Source organism: Chlamydotis macqueenii, chromosome 22 (assembly GCF_036417535.1).
Source record: "Chlamydotis macqueenii isolate bChlMac1 chromosome 22, bChlMac1.mat, whole genome shotgun sequence".
NCBI lineage: Eukaryota > Metazoa > Chordata > Aves > Otidiformes > Otididae > Chlamydotis > Chlamydotis macqueenii.
In genome coordinates, this window is record NC_141577.1 from 2,807,797 (window position 1) to 2,827,210 (window position 19,414).

Consider the following 19,414-nt stretch of genomic DNA (forward strand, 5'->3'; position numbering starts at 1 on the left):
GGTGAGTACAGGTGAGTCTGAGTAGAGACAGATCTCTCACCTCTGTTTGTTTCTCTGCATCTGCTCCGTAGATGCCACCGCATAACTCTGCCAAGCCTGCAGCACGTGGGGCCCCACCTCTGCCAAGGAGGAGAAAAGATGGCAGGCTGAGCTTAACCCTGATGCTCAAGAGGCTCCTCCAGATCCGTAGGAAATAACAGAAAAACACAAACTGTGGAGTGTTTGGTACCGGTCAAGGTTTTCTACGGGATAAGGAGCAGATGGACCAATCTTCTATGGCAGTTCCCATATAGCCAAGAAGCCTGAGAATGAGGAAAGTGAGAAAAGCAAAGGTCTGTGAAACCTACTGCAAACATCACAGTACAGTTCTGGTTTCCTCTAACTGCTGCAGGAGCTACAGTAATGCAATAATTACTATTTAGTAATGCAGGGACAGATGCTGGCTCTATAGAAACATAATTAGTTGATATGATGAATGTCTGTAATTTACTAGAGTCAGAGAAAGAAGAGAAAAAAACAGTCATCAATTTCAGTAACAAATGAAATAACCTGCTCCTAAAAAAAAAGATATTTTCTTTTGTGAATAAATAAAGCCTTGGAGTATTTGGACTGTTGTGCAGATGTAAGCAAAACACGTGCAGCCAGCATTTAAGACCCAAGTCTGTTCTTGTTCTGCAGAACCCTGTGTTCTTGCTACTGCGCTAACTGTGCAGATCTTTGCTTCCTGCTGCTGTTCTTGAACTGGTAACTGACGATGCAAAAAGAGTGGTGGAAATTCCTGGAATTTGGATATCTTTCTAGGGAGTCTGCCAGTAAAGAAGAAAATACTAGCAAACAGTTTATCATACTTACTCATAGGCTGTAATTTCATTGCTATGTTAGGAACAGTTTTGAGAATCAGCTGGCAAGAAAAGGTGTCAAAAAGATTAGCTACCTGCCATATGAGGTTATTTCTGATCCCGAGTTCTGTTACTCATAGCTGGCACACAGGCAGTCTGACGGGAGCGGTAACTCTTGGTAAACTTCTGCCATTAAGGAGATTCTAAATGAAATACAAACTTTTTTTGGAATTGGATAAAGTACCATATTAAAACATTCATTTTTGAAAGTTAGTGTATGAATTTTTTTTACTAAATAACATACTCCTTCCACAACTTGTAGCAGGTGAGATGTTTAGAAGGAAATCTTCAGGGCCGAGCTTTTCGTTACCATTGTCTGTCATTACCAAATTACCTCTGGAAACACGTAACTGATAAGGGTGGGTGAACCTATAGGAGTAAGGTGGTGACTGCTTGGGCAGTCAGGGTGCCTCAGTGTATACGTAATATTTATAAAGTTAATCGCTTTGCTGACTTTTTTTTGAATTTGTAATACGTTAAGTACAGGCTTGAGTTGTCATACTCGGCATCTTACAGGACCAAGCCTTTGTGTTGCAGATTTCTTGAGGCAGAGATTGTATCTTTGTTTTTTTTTTCTAAAATACTATTTACGTGGCCCTACATGTGTGTGTTATACATAGATACGCTGAATAATAGCACGGAAATGTTGCCAGACACCATGGGGTTTTGTTCCTGGTCTTGTAAAACTGGTGTTTTCCCTTAAATATTCATCAACTGCTTGTCAGGCAATTATATGAGAATCTCAGATTTCATTTTAAAATAGGGTTTTGATGTTTCAACTTGGAAAATATCAACCCTGCAGGTTAAAAAAGGCAAAGAAAATGGACTCGGCATTTATTATTTATAAAGTGTTTTGACTTCTGACCTTGTGAGTCAGCTGAGAACTGTTGGCTAAACAGAACCTGAGGGGTGTACGAGAGAGCAGCTCGCTAAAATAGCAAAGCTGCTTAAAAAGGTGAAAAGTCAGTAAGCTCCTTATTTAGGGGCCCGTGGCCTGAAATGTTGGCTTTTTAAAAAAAAGACAAATCTGTGAGCCTGCTCCCTTGGTGGTGCTGGTTGAAACGCAGCTCGGGGACCCTCTCGGACGAGCGGGGGAGCGCTGAGGCGGGCGCAGGGGCTGTGGCAAGGTGCGCCCCAGGAGCTGAGGGTCCATGCCGGCGAGGCCTCAGCTGGTTCCTGCCCGCCTGTGCGTTTCGGGCAGCTCCTGGGTGGTGTCCCAGGGTCGCCACTGATCCCCACTCCAGCTGCTGGGCGGTCGCTGATCCTTAGCCCTCGCAAACTGGCCAACTGGGCCATCTTGGCCTGCTGCTTACAGCCCTGAGGGGCTCAGTGTCCAGCGGCTCGCCTGGCTTTCACAGGCCTCGGTGTTTTTTCAGGTGTTTTAAATCGCCTTAGGGCAGGGTGGCTGGTATGGGACGTTATCCAGGCTGTAGTTCGTTAAGCTCGGCAAGTTCCCCGTTTGGGGCTGCAGCCGAGGCCCGGTGGAAGCCAGAGCGGTGCAGCCACGGAGCGTGGCCGAGCTTTCGGTCCCCGCGGGGTGAACGGTTCAACCCGCGAGCAGAAACCGGGCCCTGGGCGGGCAGGGAGGCTCCGCTGCGCACGGCAACCGGGCCGGAGCCTCCCGCCGCCCCCGGAGGCCAGGGGCGGGGCCGCGCGCGGGAAGCCGCCGTCACCTGTTGCCGCCGCGGGGCCGCGCCGGCGTTGAAAGGGTGCGGGCGGCGTGCGCGCCCCCGCCGGCAGGGGGCGGCGCGCGCGTGCGCGAGCCGGCGGCGCCGGGCAGCGTGGAGGGGCCTGGTCTTCCTCCTCCTCCTCCTCCTCCTCCTCCTCCTCGCCCGGGCGGCGGGGGGCGCGCGCGGGGGGAGGCGGCGCGTGCTGGCGGCGGCGGGGGCGCGCTCGGGCTCGGCGGCGGCGCAGCGGGGGGATTGTTTGCGCCGCCGCTCGGGGAAGCGGAGCGCGGGGACCGCTCCCCGCCGCGCCCCCCCTTCCTCCTCGTCCTCCTCCTCCCCGCGCCCCGCCGCCGCTGCCGCCCCCGTTTCCGCGCCGAGCCCCCAACCCGGAGCCAACATTCCCGAGATCAAGCGCTACGCGGCGGCGGCGGGGCCGGCGGCGGGGCCCGGGGCGGTCGTCGGGGCCGGAGGGGACCGCAGCGAGGCCGCCGCCGCCATGGAAGCGCTGGGACCCGGTGAGAGCCGCGGGGGCGCGGCGGGGGCGGCCCGCGGGGGCGGGGGGGGCTGGCCGGTCGCGGCCTGGCGGGTCGCGGTCAGCGCCGGCCCTGTCAGGCGCGGGCCCGGCTGCGGGCCGTGTCAGCGGGGGGAAGGAGGCCGCGGGCCCGGCCTGGCCCCGGCGGGGGCTGCCCCGGCCATCCTCGGGCGTTCGCGACGGGGCCGGGCCCCCGGCTTGGGCCGGGCGGGCCGCTCTGTGCCGCAGGCCGGGCCCCGGGGCCGCCGGTGACCCCGCGACAGGTCCCCGGCGGCGGGCTGACAGGCCAGCGGGCTCGGAGGCGTCCGGGCAGCCGCCGGGCGCCTTCCTTCAAAGAGGAACTGCAGCCGGTCGCTAAACTTTCCGAGGAGATTTGCATGCGCCCCGAGAGCTCCGGCTGAACAGGTCGCTAACTGCAGTGGAAGTTTTCTGCCCGGGCTATCGGGTGACTGACCCTGCCGAGAGTAAATAGGACGCGGCCTCCAGCGCGGCCGGGCTCGGCTCGGCTCGGGGGTGGAATAGCGAGGAGACCGGGAAACGCGCGTCGGTCTCTGGGTGCCGGCAGCGATGTGCTCCCTGCACCCCAGTGCCGTAAGCTGTACAATGATAAGTTTTATTTTTGACATTGAGCCATTTTTAAGAATCTAAGGTAATACTCTCTGAAAATATGGACGTTATTTTTTTCTTTTTTTTTTTTTTTATTTTACAAACTTTGTTTAAATACTGGTGGTATTTTGCATGTGGCATTTTCCTACTCATGTATTATTCCATGATGAGTCTTCTGTCAAATGTCTGCAAGCTGTATTTCTTGACCTAAGGTCTGCACATCTTATCCATCAAGTTCCCCATCAAATTATTGGCATAATCGAAGTAGTGTTGATTTTAATGCAATAGGAAATGTTTATTGACACAAAGGTGCAATTCCAGAAGAATCCAGTTTCTAAGATAGTGGAGGGCTGACTGGGAGAGTCTGCTCTATGTGTATATCATGTAGCATGTCCTCTCTGACTTCCAACTGTAGAAGTAGATCCTCTTTTACTTTTGTGAAACTGCTTCCTGTCTGAAGTAACTTGGTTGAGGGTGCTCAGGCCATAATCGACACGGAGTAGAAGACATTAAAAGAGTAACAGCACATGTAACCCTAGTCAGGCTGGTGGGGTAAAAATCCTGATAAAATCACTGTGACTTGCAGGGCAGCCTGGCTTCAAGTGGGAAAACAGTTCTTAGCTGATACTCTGGAATCCTTTGAGAAATAACTTTAGAAAGGAGAAGATGTAGATTTTATCTCCTTTGATCAAAACTGAGGTCAGCGTCGCGGTGCCTGTTTATAGAACTTGTCAATACCGAGGAAGGAAAATGGGTAAATATAGTTGTCATTTAATCTCTTGCAGGAGGTCAGTGCCTGCACTTACTTCAGACTAATTAGCACAGGATTAGTGGATCATCTCTCTAGCATCCAAATAAGCGCAGCAAACTTTGATTGCCCTTGATGATCCACGTGTGTCAAGACAGCTGTAGTTTTAAAGTACTAACTGTACCCCTCCACCTGTTTCACTAAGGCGTTGCGAGCTCCTCCTGGCCGGATCGCATTTAGGCAGGCGGGTGCAGAGCCGATGCTGTGTTGTTTGGGGTGTCTGTGGCCCCGGCAGCCACCCTGCTGCTGCAGCTTTGGGGAGCCGACGTGTCGAGTGGGCTTACATGCTCTGAGTATTACTTCTGCTTAAAAATGTTCTAGGGTTAGTGTCCTCAGATCAGTAATTTTGATTGCTGCTGTGGTAGCCACTGGATGGCTTATAAACCCCGTGTGGAAGGCTCCTTGGATTTGGTCCTGGGTTTAGTTTAGGATTGTGTTAAAGTTTATTGCTGCACCCTGAAGTGTATGAGCTTCATCCTCCCACTGCTTATCTATGTTTCTTCTGTCCTGGTATAAACTGGCAGGTTGGCAGAGTTTTATGATACTAAATTTGGCCAAAGTTTTATGATTGCTTTATTATCGCATGCTTGTATTGTAATGCTTTTTTCCCCTCTCCTTTGCTACTCTACAATGGAGGGAATAAATTTTGACCACACTAAGCACTGGCAGATATATATAAAACCCATTAAAATATACTAATTCAATTTACTTTATCTGCTGTGTCAACTAAGGCTGCGATAGATGTGTAAAAAAAAAAAAAGTCTGTTTTAGTCTTGTTAACATGGCACCTCAGATCTTAACACTTTGAGGAAGTTAACTAAAGAGTAAACTAGTGACTAGCTTGCATGTGAATACCTTTTCAAGCCTCTAATAATTTCCTCCTTAGAACTGTTCCTCAAGCTCTTGCTTTTATCCAAAGAAATTATCTTCTTCTGTTAGGAGTTTCTACCTGTCTTTGTGCTTTCTCCCTTACTCTTCTTCAGCAGAAAGTCAAACTTTTCCTCCCTCCTTTCTTCATGTTGGAATTTTAAATTGGCTGAAATTGTGCTCTAGGGAAACAGGATTTCACTGTTAACAAAAGTGATGTGTTCATGTTGTAAAGGAAAGGACAAAACGGTGTTAGCCTGGATCCAATGTAGAAATATGGTTTTGGTTTAAAATAAAAATATCCCGTACCCATTTCCAGCTAATATCAATTTTAACATAAAAATTGGAGATATATATTCTAAGTATGCCAAGAGTGAGAGTCATTAACATCTGAACTTGAAGCCTATAGCCAAACCAATGAAAAAATGCAGGTTGTGTGGCTGTTGTCTAGGTCTAGCAATGGTGGTAGGAATGTTTTTATCTTTGTTATTTAGAAATACCTAGTATGTAAATGATTGCATTCCGTCTCAGGACTCTGTCAAGTTCATAACCACAGTCGTGAATAAACGTCACTAAGGTTCCAAGAAAGCATTGCAGCGCTAACCTACGTGTGCTTTAGGGAGCACATTCTGTTACCTGGGAGTTCCGAGCAGCTGGAAGGCTGTGAGCCACTTGGAACACCTCCATTTGCCACCTCAGAAACTACTTTAAGCTTTCTTTCTGCCTTGTCAGATAGTCAACTAAAGTACACCTGAAAGGCTACTGCACTGAATGATCAATTACATCTCATTTGTATTTATTTGACTTCCCTAGGGCCCCCGGCAAGCCTCTTCCAGCCGCCCCGTCGCCCGGGTCTGGGAACTGTTGGGAAACCCATCCGCCTCCTAGCCAATCATTTTCAGGTTCAGATCCCTAAGATTGATGTTTATCACTATGATGTAGATATCAAACCAGAAAAACGCCCCCGAAGAGTGAACAGGTATGAGTTGTTTAATAAAAAAAATTAAAATTGTGTATGCCTCAGTTAAAGAAAGCTGTACCTCCTAGAGATTCTTCATCTGCTAAAGGCCATTTTATGTTTGTGCTGTGGTTAGCAGTTGCTTAATTTTTCAGTTAATTATAATATCATATTCTCCTTGTTTTTATTAATATGTCTTTCAATCTGGAAGGCTCTAGGAAATGCACTAAGCCTTAAACCACAGCTGGTTTTATGCTCCAGTCTACAAGTGAATGTCCCTGATAATTGGTCCACGGTTTGCTATACAACCGTGTGTTAGCAGCTGAGGGGAGGGAATTCAGCTTGCAGATTGACCAGCAGCGTTTTAGGGTCCGCACGTGGATGTTTTGTCAGTAGCATGAATCCGCAGAGCACCCCTGCTTACCTCAAGGCAGATGCTTGTATCTGCTCCTGTGTTTGAACAGCTTTCCACATTGTACTGCCCGTACCTTTGCTGACAGTACGGATACCTGCCTCGCGTATAGACACGCCTCTATGTTGAAACTTAGGTGTCGTAATCTGGAGGTGACTTTTCAAGCTCCTGGTGTTGACTCGGGTACACTCTAAAGCGTTGTTGTTTCTCCTGCCTTGCTCATTTGAGAAACTGAACAATGGATTTTCAGCTGTATAAGATCATTGCTGGATTTTCTGGTCTTAACTCGATAAATCCCTCTGTAGAGAAGTGGTGGATACTATGGTGAGACACTTCAAGATGCAGATATTTGGTGATCGACAGCCTGGATATGATGGGAAACGGAACATGTATACTGCACACCCACTACCTATTGGCCGGGATCGAGTAAGTGTTGCTATAAGCAGGTTTTAAGTTTCTGTGGGAAAACTGTCACAGTGTCATTTAAAAAGCGTTCTTTTATTGACATAAACCCAAAATGCTGTCACACCTATTAGTATAGTCTTGGAAATGGCAGGCGGTGCCAGTCAGGGATCTCTAGGTGTACCGGTGTTACTGGTGTCTTACTGAACTTTGTCGTCTTGGGGTTTCTAACTCCCAGCTCTTCATTTGGAGAATGTGTCAATGATAATGTGAATTAGTATGTTGTGCTCTTTCAGCTGCAAGTAGATTTTTTTTTTTTTTTTTCACCCGGATAGAAACTTCGTTTTTCTCTGTTCTACCCCTTGTTCTGTTGCTAAATGCTAAGTAGTTGTAGATGACAAATACGCTGGTTTGGTTTGGCTGCGCTGTTGAGATACGTTCTCCTGTTCCATAAGAGCAACTACATTGGCTGCACTGACCCTTCACGTTCTGGGCCGTGCTTGCCAGCACGCTGGCTCTAACAGATTACGATTGATGTTAACCAGTCCTGATACAAAACTTAACCTCCCTCTACTCTTCTCCTCAGGGATCTGGTTATTGCTGGTACAGTGCCATGAGGAATACATAGAATGAGTTCACGTTTACACTTTGGGCTGACGGTGTGTGAGAATAATCACAAGTACTGTGCTAGAACACTGAGATTTGTGTTTCCCAGAGAGTCATCTTTTTGACCAAAAGATTTTCTTGCCTTCCCATTTGGTTCAGAAGACATCTTGCTATTAACTATCTGACTTTAAAAAAATGACTCACAGTTCTCCAGAGCTTTGATGTCACCATACTAATTATTACTTAAAATTTACACTTAAAGATGCCTCGGTGCAGTTTCTCAGATGAATAAATTACAAGCTTTCGAAATCCTAAGGAAATAATCTTTAGTATTTTAAGATAATTACACAAACTAATCATCAAAAATACAGATTCAAAGGATACCTAGGAGAAAAACATAATGTTGATCACTGTTGTGATAGTCTGCAATCCGTAACAAAAGCTTGTGCTTAATTCTGTTCTGACTCTATCAGGTGGATATGGAGGTGACGCTTCCAGGAGAGGGGAAGGACCAGACATTTAAAGTATCCATTCAGTGGGTATCGGTCGTCAGCCTTCAGTTACTGCTGGAAGCTTTGGCAGGGCACTTGAATGAAGTTCCTGAGGATTCTGTACAGGCACTTGACGTAATCACACGGCACCTTCCCTCCATGAGGTGGGTACTTTCGGTGCCTTCCTGAACTGGCTTAATCTTGTATCTGTCTTAACGTTTGTATGCGTTATTACTTGCTGCTATTCTACTGCTGTTACACTTTCCTGCTCTAGAAGGGATAGGGATGCAGTTGTGTAATTCAACACCTGCCTTACAAATTTGCACTAGAATAGGGAAATCTGATCTGAACTCAGGACTTGTATCTGCTGGTCATGTTTCTAAGGGGAATTTGCTACAGCCTTTCTAACTGCACTGTTGTTAAAGGCTTTTTATGCTTGCCAACAGTTCTAACGTACTGTAGAGATGTGTTTTAAACACTATAGGCATGTATCAGAAGGTAATGATCAAAGTATTAATTTTTTTTTTTTCCAGGTACACTCCTGTGGGTCGCTCATTTTTCTCCCCCCCTGAAGGTTATTACCACCCCCTGGGAGGCGGCAGGGAGGTCTGGTTTGGTTTCCACCAGTCGGTCAGGCCTGCCATGTGGAACATGATGCTCAACATTGACGGTATGTAGGAAATCCTGTCTCACTAACGTAACAGAGTTCTTTCTGCTTCTAAATTAAATGTCCCCTTTTTTTTTATCTTAGTGTCAGCAACTGCTTTCTATCGTGCCCAGCCTATCATTGAGTTCATGTGCGAGGTCTTGGACATTCAGAACATCAATGAACAAACCAAGCCTCTCACGGACTCCCAGCGTGTCAAGTTTACCAAAGAAATCAGAGGTAAAGGCTTGTTCTAAAGCTGCTGCAACAAAATACTGGAAACCTTCTCATACTACGTTGTAATGAAAATTTGCAAGGGACATGGCAGTGGGCCTGTTCCTTTTTGCCCTCGTCTTTCTCAAAGGTGACTCCTATGCCTGAATTTTAGATGACTTTTGTGTTGGGTTTTCAGGTCTGAAAGTGGAGGTTACCCATTGTGGCCAGATGAAGAGAAAATACCGAGTTTGCAATGTTACTCGGCGACCAGCCAGTCATCAGACGTATGTATACAAGCACTTCCTGACAATTTTTAAAATCTTGAACCTGTTAGATATACTAGGCATATTGGTTATGCAAGAATAGTTGATTCTGGAGGTGAGGCAGCTGTGTGGCTTTGACAGAATGTTTAGTCTTAGTGGAGGGAAGGAATAGTGTGGATTTAGACCACTGTTTTATTTTCTTCAACATAAGAGAACTGAAGCTGTATACTGGCCTTTAAATATCGTTATCAAAGGCTGTAATTTTAAAAATAGCTATGAAAAATTCAGTATATAGTCTGTAAAATCTTTTCATAAGGAAGAGATCCAGTAGCTAAGGAAAATAAATGTTTCCAACATTTCTAGTCTGGAATAGTTTTTTTTTTTTTTTTTTTTCCCCACACCATTTTTTTCCTTTTAAAAAAAAATGATCTTGCAAAGTCTAACCAGAACAAATGTCCTTTATAGGTTTCCTCTGCAGCTGGAAAATGGGCAGGCTATGGAGTGTACAGTAGCTCAGTATTTTAAGCAGAAGTACAGTCTGCAGCTAAAATATCCTCACCTTCCCTGTCTCCAAGTAGGACAGGAACAGAAACACACTTACTTACCGCTTGAGGTAAGAATCTAACTTTCTCTTGCGCTGCGGTATATCCTCTGTTAAATGGTATCACGCCGCCTCTCGCTGTTCCTGTGCAGGTGTGTAACATAGTGGCAGGCCAGAGATGTATCAAGAAGCTAACGGACAATCAGACGTCAACGATGATAAAAGCAACTGCAAGGTCTGCACCGGATCGACAGGAAGAAATCAGCAGACTAGTAAGTGTTTTTTCCAGCTGAACAGTCCACACTTGTCACTTGTTATGGCTCTTCCAGAAGTGTTGCAGCATATGTAATGATAAGCAGAATGACCAAGAACTGCAGAAGTTAAAAGATCTGACTTCTTTAAAACGAATCCTTTAAAATAGAAGGCCTATTCATGGCAAAGAAGACAGAGCCACCTGAAGCGTTAGGTATAGTTACATAAATACTTTTCGTTCACCAGGTGAAAAGTAACAGTATGGTTGGTGGACCTGATCCATATCTGAAGGAGTTTGGTATTGTTGTCCATAATGAAATGACGGAGTTGACAGGCAGAGTTTTGCCAGCACCGATGCTGCAATATGGAGGCAGGGTGAGTTTTCAGTGTCTTGTCAAATACCTTGTCCTGTGGTTATTTAAATTGATGAGGTATTCTTCTCATAAGGCTTCCTTTGTATGAGCACTGTTTGGCTATCGTCAAAACAAAGCAGCATTCTATTTTTCATTTGCTTTTGGCTTTTACCTAGAACAAGACTGTGGCCACACCAAACCAAGGTGTGTGGGACATGAGAGGGAAACAGTTCTATGCTGGCATTGAGATTAAAGTTTGGGCTGTTGCCTGTTTTGCTCCTCAGAAACAATGCAGGGAAGACTTACTAAAGTAAGTATTTTCCTATTTATTCAGCATAGTTATTTCAAGGCTTATTTTCCTCATATTTCTGAGAGGTGATGTGCAGTACAAGTTGATTTTAATGCATTTAACAGTCAAAAGAGGAAACAACAGTTCTACAGCGTCTTAAATATTTACAGTTTGGGAGGAGACTACAACAAAGTTCATAACCTAATCGGCCAGCCAGGAAAAACACTAATTCCCTTACCGCTGAGGCTGTGTTTCCTGCTCTGGAGACTGCATTTCACTTGTATTCAGTTGTTTTTACAAATAACTGCTGATGATCTTTCATTCTAAACCCTGAACTATTTTTTTTGTTAACCTTTACTGCCTCTCAGGCAACATACGGCTCATTTTTTCCCCTGTCCTTCAAATTACTCTACAGAATCCTAAGGATAGAGGTCATGTGACTCACTGAAATGTTCAGCGAAAATCACGGTTGCAATAATGCACAGATAAGTTTGGTGGACAAGTAAAAATCTACCAGAGCATCAGTTATTAGTTTGGGAATCTCCCTCAGAATGTTCAACTCAAATGTATGCTTGTTTCCCCAAGACTTCTAAAATTACAGAAACAGAGGCTTCTGAAACTTCCTCAAGTAGGATTAGAATCATATTAGTGAGTTTCTTATGGCTAAAAAATAATTACTATAGTGTCAAATTGGAAGTGCTCTAAAATAGCTTAGATCTTGTTGGTAAAACTAACGGCAAAGTGAAACACAGTGAAAAGGCCAGGACAAATGCATTTCTATCTAATTCACAGGAGTTTTACTGACCAGCTGCGCAAGATCTCCAAGGACGCAGGGATGCCGATCCAAGGCCAGCCCTGTTTTTGCAAATATGCCCAGGGCGCAGACAGCGTGGAGCCCATGTTTAAACACTTAAAACTGACTTATGTTGGTCTGCAGCTGATCGTGGTGATTCTACCCGGAAAGACTCCCGTGTACGGTACGGAGAAGCGGCTGTAAAGTGTTAATTAGTTGTATGGCAAGTAGGCATCTTACTGTGCACGTCGGTGGTAGGAAGGAGACAGAGAAAGCAATATGTTCCATTTAAAAGGGAGTTTTGAACATGGGTTTGTGAGGCCTGATTGGAGTGCTTGTATATTATCAAAGAGCAAACAACCTTTGTCAGTGAAGCTTTAAAGACCTGAATTATTACAACATTTGGGGGAAAAAAAAAAAAGGGAGAAAGAGAAGGCAGATGGAACTACTGACCGTTCGGGTAATTGGAACCACTAGCTTATCTTTCTGTTACAGCTGAAGTGAAGCGGGTTGGTGACACTCTCCTAGGAATGGCCACTCAGTGCGTTCAGGTAAAGAATGTGGTAAAAACCTCACCGCAAACGCTGTCCAACCTGTGTCTGAAGATAAATGCAAAGCTTGGAGGAATCAACAATGTGCTTGTACCTCATCAAAGGTAAGATCAAATCTAAAGCTCTCTTTGAACTCTGGATTATCAAGCAAAATGGTGTAATTTGTTTTGTTTGCTAAAATGATACCTTTCAAAATATTACGTGCTTTAGAGATGCCCACAGTCTGAAATGATCAGAGAGGGATGCTTCTGCATTCAGAATCTGCCTACTAAGCCCTGTGCCAAGGATCATCTCTAGTGTTAGAGCCATCCAGCAATGCGTGTGAAAACAAGCTCACAAAGGCTTTTTTTTTTTTCCCATATCTCTCTTTTCCTGCCTTTGAGTTCACTCAGTCTACCTTTTTTCCTCTTGCCATGTCCTTAAGCATACTGTATTTCCTTCCAAATTGAAAGGAAAGGAGTAAGGAAGAGTGACTTGTGATAAATGCTTGTAACTTTGCCTTTGGTCCTTTCCTTTTCACTTTCTGTTCTCTCTGGACTGTAAGTGCTTGAGGTAGAGAACTTCATCTTTAAAGATTCCGACAAGGTTTTAGTTCTGTTGAATGTTGCTCGGTCATCGTTTTTTTTTTCCTGTCTCATCCCGCTTCTTTGTATTATTATTGTTATTATTTATTATTTAATAAACCTTAATCATCTTGAACAGGCCCTCGGTGTTCCAGCAGCCAGTGATCTTTTTGGGAGCAGATGTCACTCACCCTCCCGCTGGGGATGGAAAGAAGCCTTCCATAGCTGCTGTGGTAGGCAGCATGGACGGCCATCCTAGCCGATACTGTGCGACGGTGCGCGTGCAGACCTCGCGTCAGGAGACCTCCCAGGAGCTGCTGTACAGTCAGGAGGTGATACAGGATCTGACTAATATGGTGCGAGAACTATTGATCCAGTTTTACAAATCCACTCGTTTCAAGCCCACGAGGATCATTTACTACAGAGGGGGAGTATCAGAAGGACAGATGAAGCAGGTATTGTCTACTGATTCTTGTTGCTTGTGAAAAGAGATCAGCCCTTAAAAATACATATATTTATGTGGATTGCATTTGTTAAGGGGACAGTTAAGAGTTTCATTGAGTTTTCTTGGGCAAGCACAACGTACAGTTATCCTGTCTGATCATGTTCCTTACAAAGAGGCGTTTGGACACGGGAAAAATGAAAATAACATGTACTGAATTCAGCAACTAATGGTGAAATCTTCTGCTTCTAGGTAGCTTGGCCGGAACTGATAGCAATCCGGAAGGCCTGTATTAGTTTGGAAGAAGATTATAGACCAGGAATAACCTACATTGTTGTGCAGAAAAGGCATCACACCAGGCTATTCTGTGCTGACAAAACTGAAAGGGCAAGTAATGTTGACTACATAAGAAGGAGGTGATGGCAACAGGAAAGTAAGATTGTTTGGTTAAGTGGGGTGGTATCCATCTTGCCTACTAACACTGAATTAATCTGGACGAGCAGTAGCAGTTCTGTGCAGTAACAGACTTTCTCTACCAAAATAGCCAGTTCCTCCCCTTTTTTAGTGCTTTAGATAGGCGGTCAGGTGGAACAGCTTGTTCCCAGCCCCTTTTGGAGTAGGCGTACGCTACATCCCTGTATTCTGTATCTGGAGCTGTAGTCTGGGATTCCTGACTATAAACTGAACTAGTTGTTCAGTTTGTTGCCTGTCCTGTCTCTAGTTGAACCTGTAAGACTTGCCTATGCCACAAATCCACAAGGCAACTAAGGAACCTTTTTTAGGAAAGTTTTCGATCTCCAGTTTGCTTGAAAAATACAGATCTCTGGGGTGTGAGTGCAAACAAGGGTGTGAAATAAATGTATTTCAGAAAACTGGCATTTTCAGCTACTGAATTACTTGTGTAGGCTTTATTCCACTCTGCAATTTTAATGGTACTGGCAAGTATTTTATTTTTCTCTGATGACACACCAGTTGGATTTGGTGACGTTTCTAAAAATGAGCTCTCAGAGAACATTTCCATTCCTCCTGTGTAAATGCCCTTAGTATTTTTCTACCTTTTTAAGCAGTGAATTCTCAAACAGCTTTAAGTAGAGCCTACCTTAGGAGGTATTTTTGGATCGCTTCCCAAAAAAAAAAAAACAAAAAAACCCAAACCAAAACCATGGGCTAATAATAAACTTTCCTCAATAGGTCGGTAAGAGCGGCAACGTACCAGCCGGCACTACTGTGGACAGCACGATCACACATCCTTCTGAATTTGACTTTTACCTCTGTAGCCATGCAGGAATTCAGGTAACGTTTCAGCTCTGCTATGCTCAGGCTTTGAGACTAAATCCTTAATAATTGTCCCGATGAGTAACGTAGCTTCTATTTATAGCTTGGCAAACTTACAGTCGCATCAGTTCAGTGCCCGTTTGGCACTTACTCTGCAATGCACTGACAGGAGGTGCAACCTTCAGGTACCACCTCTGTTCTTGTTGATGCTCTCCAGCTGACTGCTCGTCTGTTCTCCACAGGGAACCAGCCGGCCCTCTCACTACCAGGTCTTGTGGGATGACAACTGTTTTACTGCAGATGAACTACAGCTGTTGACCTATCAGCTGTGTCACACGTACGTCCGGTGTACGCGATCGGTCTCTATTCCAGCTCCTGCATACTATGCCAGGCTGGTAGCGTTTAGGGCCAGGTACCATCTTGTGGACAAGGATCATGACAGGTAAGGAACTGTGCCTCGTCGTCTTGGTAGCCAGATAATGGACTCGAATCGTATGCTGCTTGGCCCAGTTGTTCATGGTTCTCCGTATCTGTCTGCGTTTTTACAGTGCTGAAGGCAGCCATGTGTCAGGACAGAGCAATGGCCGCGATCCTCAGGCTCTGGCAAAGGCAGTGCAGATCCACCATGACACTCAGCATACGATGTATTTTGCCTGAGAGCATCTGGGAAGATGAGGCAAAACCAACAACCCATGCAGTCCTGAAATGTTTTGAATGCCTACTGCTATAGCTAGGGCCCAGTTTATTTCAGACTGCCCACTACCAGCAGCTCTGAACAGTCGCACTGAATCTGTACTTCACAGCAATGTCTGATGCACCAACACAATTGAGCCATTTGTTTCATTGTTTTATGTAATAGAAATTCATAGACTGTCTTTTCTGATGCATTGGACTGAATTTTTACCTCAAAGCGCAAAAGGCCGATCATCCTGAAATTTTTAAAGGACTTGGCACGAAAGGTTTCTATTGAATATTTTGCTAGCTATTGTTTTTAAGTTATCTTCCCATCCCATTAGTTTGTCATGACGACCGATTCCCCGTCTTCATGCACTGCTTAGTGAGTACGCATATTACGGCAAAATGTTTTACTCCAGTTAAATGTAATGTTCTATTGTGTGGGGCCATAGATTTTTTAATGGAGATTTTAGACTTCACTACTGTAAATGCCTTTTAACAAACATGACTTTCACAGGTATTGCAGTTTTTTGTCAGTTTTACTAATTATCTTTTTAATCTCTGCAGACTTCGGCTGCAAAGCAATTGCACTATACTGCGAGTTCAGATAGGTGGTTCTTGTTCTGTGAATGTGTAATATAACCAGATAGTGATGCCTGTCAGTAGATTTTAATTATAATGGTTACAAATAATACTGCCATGGTATCGTAACAAGTACTGAACCATCATTTCCCCCTCTAAAAATGATAAAAACAAAAAAAAAAAATTAGCTTTTAGGTATTTTGCAAACTTTTACAAAAGTGCCCACTTTATGCTGCTGTGTGGTTTGATAAATCTAAGTGATTTTAAAACTTTTTTCTCATAGAAGGTTGAACTTTGGCAATAAATATTTGTTTTTTAAGCCCCCCTAACAGTGTAATTTTCTAGCTGAGGATTGTGCATGAGTTTAACCAACATTCTCGTGTCGTTTTCTGAACACACAATTTGGCAGTTTCTGAAACTAATTAGAAAAGACGCACTTCCATGCTTTTTTTAAGAATTCTTTTTAACTGTTTTATATTCACTGTTGGTGTCCTGTCTACAACATTTTTTATAAGCTTGGAAACTGGGTGTTATGTGTAGGAATGGCTTGCCAATCTGTACAGTCTAAATGTATTGTGTGACAGGCAACCTAAGGACTTGTACCAGCATTTTAAACTTTTTTCCCCTGGGAATCTAGGTTGCACACACAACTGCAGTCAACAGCATGTTTAACCAATGTAAGTCGCATATACTGATTCTGTCCCAGCCTAGAAATTAGGGTTTTCTTAAATCTGCTTGGCTTTTTTCAGCTGCAACGTGTAATAAAGAACAGGGGCTTGGTTTCACTGAATACTCTTGGAATCCGCGAACATAGTACGTTAAGACTAGACTCCTCTTAGTGTTAACTCGAGGTAGCGCAGATTAAAAGCTTATTCCTAAACTGAGTAGAGCCAACACCACTGCTTTGAAAACAGGAGTTTGAAAAGTCCAACGATTGCACTGTGGTCTCTGATACTCGTGTGGGGTTTGCTGCTAAGTTGTCTGCTGTTCCAAAGCTTAGGAACCAGCCCCCTCAAAATTTCAGCAATATGAAATGCTGTTTCCTTCAGTCTTTAAGCTTGTAAATAAATTAAAGTTTACATTTCTAAATGATGTTTTTTCAGTTGTACCTGAGTACACTGAACTTAGTCTTCAAACAGTTTTATAATCTTCTTTCAAGTACTATGTCTCATTAAATTAAGTTTAAACTTCTTTCTTTTCTGTTGAAAATGGGACTGAAGCGAATTCTGCTCCTGGCACGTACTGTGGACAGGTTTAGATTGAGGGGGAAAAAAAATATATTCTTTTTAAGTTTTTTAAATTTTTTTTTTTTTAAAGAATACCTCACTTGTGTAATAAAATCAGGACATGTGGGTGGGATACTGACCGCTGCTTCAGCTAGATGGCTGCTTTTCTCAGTACTCGTTCAGGGAGAATACAAAAAACCCCTTTTTAGAATGAACTCTGACTGACCCAACACACGTGGAGAACTTTGGCACCTTGAAAAAAAAACTGAGCACCCTTTTTAGGTTATAGGATCTAAGATCGCTATTTTGAGTTTGTGCACTAGGCAAGAATGTGACTGGTTTAATCGAGGGTGCAAAAAAAAAATACTTAATTTTATCACCAGTTAGTTAGCTGTCCAGTGCCAAGCACTCCTAGTTCGGCTTGAGTGAAGTGAGAGCCTCTCCTTTGTTTGCCTGTGACTGGACTGAATATTTAACCTCAGACTCCGTGGATTGTTAGACCTCGGCTGGCCCCGGGATGCAGGGCGAGAACCTTAACTCGATCTTGTGTTAAAACGCCGCCGTGGAGAAACACCGCGAAGGGTGTGGCGCTGTCGCTTTGGGAGAAGAGCACTGAAGTTCAGGACCGTTGTGTGGCAGTAACGGTAAGATCGAAGTTTCGGCAGTGCTGTCCTACGCAGGTCTGAGTCCAAGTCTGGAGGCTGGGCTTCACGATCTGGATTAATCCCTTGGGACTGACTGAATCGTTATGCATGTGTCAATCAATGGGAAGATGTGCATTCTGTAGATGTAGTTCTTAGGGTGTTTTGTTTGGTTTGTGTTTTGGTTTTGTTCTGTTTGGGTTTTTTTTAAATAAATAAAGCCTGTTGGCCACTGTTTAGCTATGTGGTGTGAAAGATTTTAAATGTAGCAAAGTTTAAAGAGTTGGGAAAGGGGGTGGTTAACATTTAAAAAAAAAAAAAAAAGGCAGAAATCCCATTTTCAAACCAGTTCTGCTTGCTTTTGTGAACAGCTGAATTCTGAACAAGCTCTGGCAATCGCTAGTTAGCCTGTCTCCAACATTTGAACAGCCTGGCTTATTTATTCTTGTTGTGAGTACCACGGTTTAGTGTAGTGCCTGTAGCTGCATCCAAAGGGCGTAAGAGGTGGCCATGTACAGGCAAAGACGCTTCATGCTGTACGTCTCTTGTGCCAGACACAAGCGTCAGAGTTATTTAACCTCTCTCAACGGCTTTGCTCTTCGGACAGGGAAGGGCACCTTTGTTCAGATCCAGTGTTTAACAAAACCTCCCCCCCCCAACCTACCTTTGTGGATGTGCTGTAGGATTTTTCTTGCTCAATAGCAAGGGCGTAACTCTGCTTTCATTTTAAGAAGGCAGGGTTTGGAGGGCATTGTATCAATACTGTTTCAACGACAAGGTTTCTTCCTTGTGCATTGGAGGAAAGATCTTGTAATATCACTTACAGATTTTCTTATACCTTGCTATTGACACTTTCATATTTCTATGTCTAGAGGCTGAAACTTCAATGTAAAATGTTTGCATTTGTTCATTTTGACTTATGATGTAATTTTTGTTTCTATATTGTTAGACTTGTAATGTTTAAAATTGTATTTTATTAAATTTGGATTGGATGTATGTCTATAGCAATACGAGGTACTCTTTCTAAACTGTTCTGGGTGGGTTAGCAGCCCCATGTTGCGGTAAGATGCTGGTCGTGTACAACTTGCAATGTATTTTATTTTATTTTTTTTTTTTTAGCCTGCAGGGATATTTTGTGTTCATGTGTCCAAAAATAATAATAATAATAATAATAAAAAAATCGGCATTCTTGTGCCAAATGTTCTGTTTTTCCTTGTTGATGTCCAATAAATGCAATGTACAGAGTGAGCAACCGATACTGTTGCCTGTAAACAAATGTCTTAAATTATTTAACTTTTAATTAAAAATTGTACACAATGTGTAACCTGTGGAACTCATTGCCACAACATATTTATTTCTGATGTGCTAGGGCTTAGAACAGGGGTCACATCTCTAGCGATACCAAACGCACCCCTTAAATGACCTGTTTTCCGAGCCTGTGCTGGCCCTGGGGGCAGGTGTGCGGAACGGGTGTGTTTTTTTTAATGTTGTCAATACTTATATAGCAATATCTAGAGAAAATATGGTGTCAGTAGTCTGTATCTGCCTGGAGAAGTGGTTCTATGCTAGTCAGTCACAAATTAATAATTGAAAGCAGTTTACTGATTCATCTTATTTCAGGTGAGGGTTTGTTGTTTCCTCAGATAACTGTACTTCACTAAAAATACTGCGCTAAGGACAGAAAAAGCTTTTGGACGAGGCCAAACCGTGATGGCTATAAATGAACTCGGGACACATGACTGCTTAAAATAACCTGCATCTTCAGCAACCCCCTGCTCCTGGGTTTGTTTGGTTTGTTTTTTTTTTTTTTTTTTCTTTTTCCAGCGGAGATCTTGTGGGTGTGGGAGCTGAGATTGCT

At 44.0% G+C, this 19,414-nt stretch overlaps 1 protein-coding gene across 1 annotated transcript; it reads left to right on the forward strand.

The window, feature by feature from the left end:
- The first annotated feature begins 2,799 nt into the window (after window positions 1-2,799).
- AGO4 (argonaute RISC component 4) lies at window positions 2,800-18,880 on the forward strand. The gene is made up of 18 exons (XM_086764866.1): window positions 2,800-3,081; window positions 6,193-6,358; window positions 7,055-7,175; window positions 8,231-8,412; window positions 8,782-8,918; window positions 9,000-9,134; window positions 9,307-9,394; window positions 9,839-9,986; window positions 10,067-10,186; window positions 10,413-10,541; window positions 10,696-10,829; window positions 11,601-11,785; window positions 12,097-12,256; window positions 12,855-13,170; window positions 13,410-13,544; window positions 14,349-14,450; window positions 14,675-14,874; window positions 14,981-18,880. The coding sequence occupies exons 1-18, from the start codon at window positions 3,063-3,065 to the stop codon at window positions 15,087-15,089; spliced, it is 2,586 nt and encodes an 861-aa protein (XP_086620992.1). The 5' UTR covers window positions 2,800-3,062; the 3' UTR covers window positions 15,090-18,880.
- The last annotated feature ends 534 nt before the right edge of the window (window positions 18,881-19,414 follow it).

Bases quoted from the DNA above. Each gene is read 5' to 3' on its own strand.
- AGO4 (XM_086764866.1), top strand. The intron at 8,919-8,999 runs GTATGTAGGAAA...TTTTTATCTTAG, and splicing joins CATGATGCTCAACATTGACG to TGTCAGCAACTGCTTTCTAT. The intron at 9,395-9,838 runs GTATGTATACAA...TGTCCTTTATAG, and splicing joins CGACCAGCCAGTCATCAGAC to GTTTCCTCTGCAGCTGGAAA.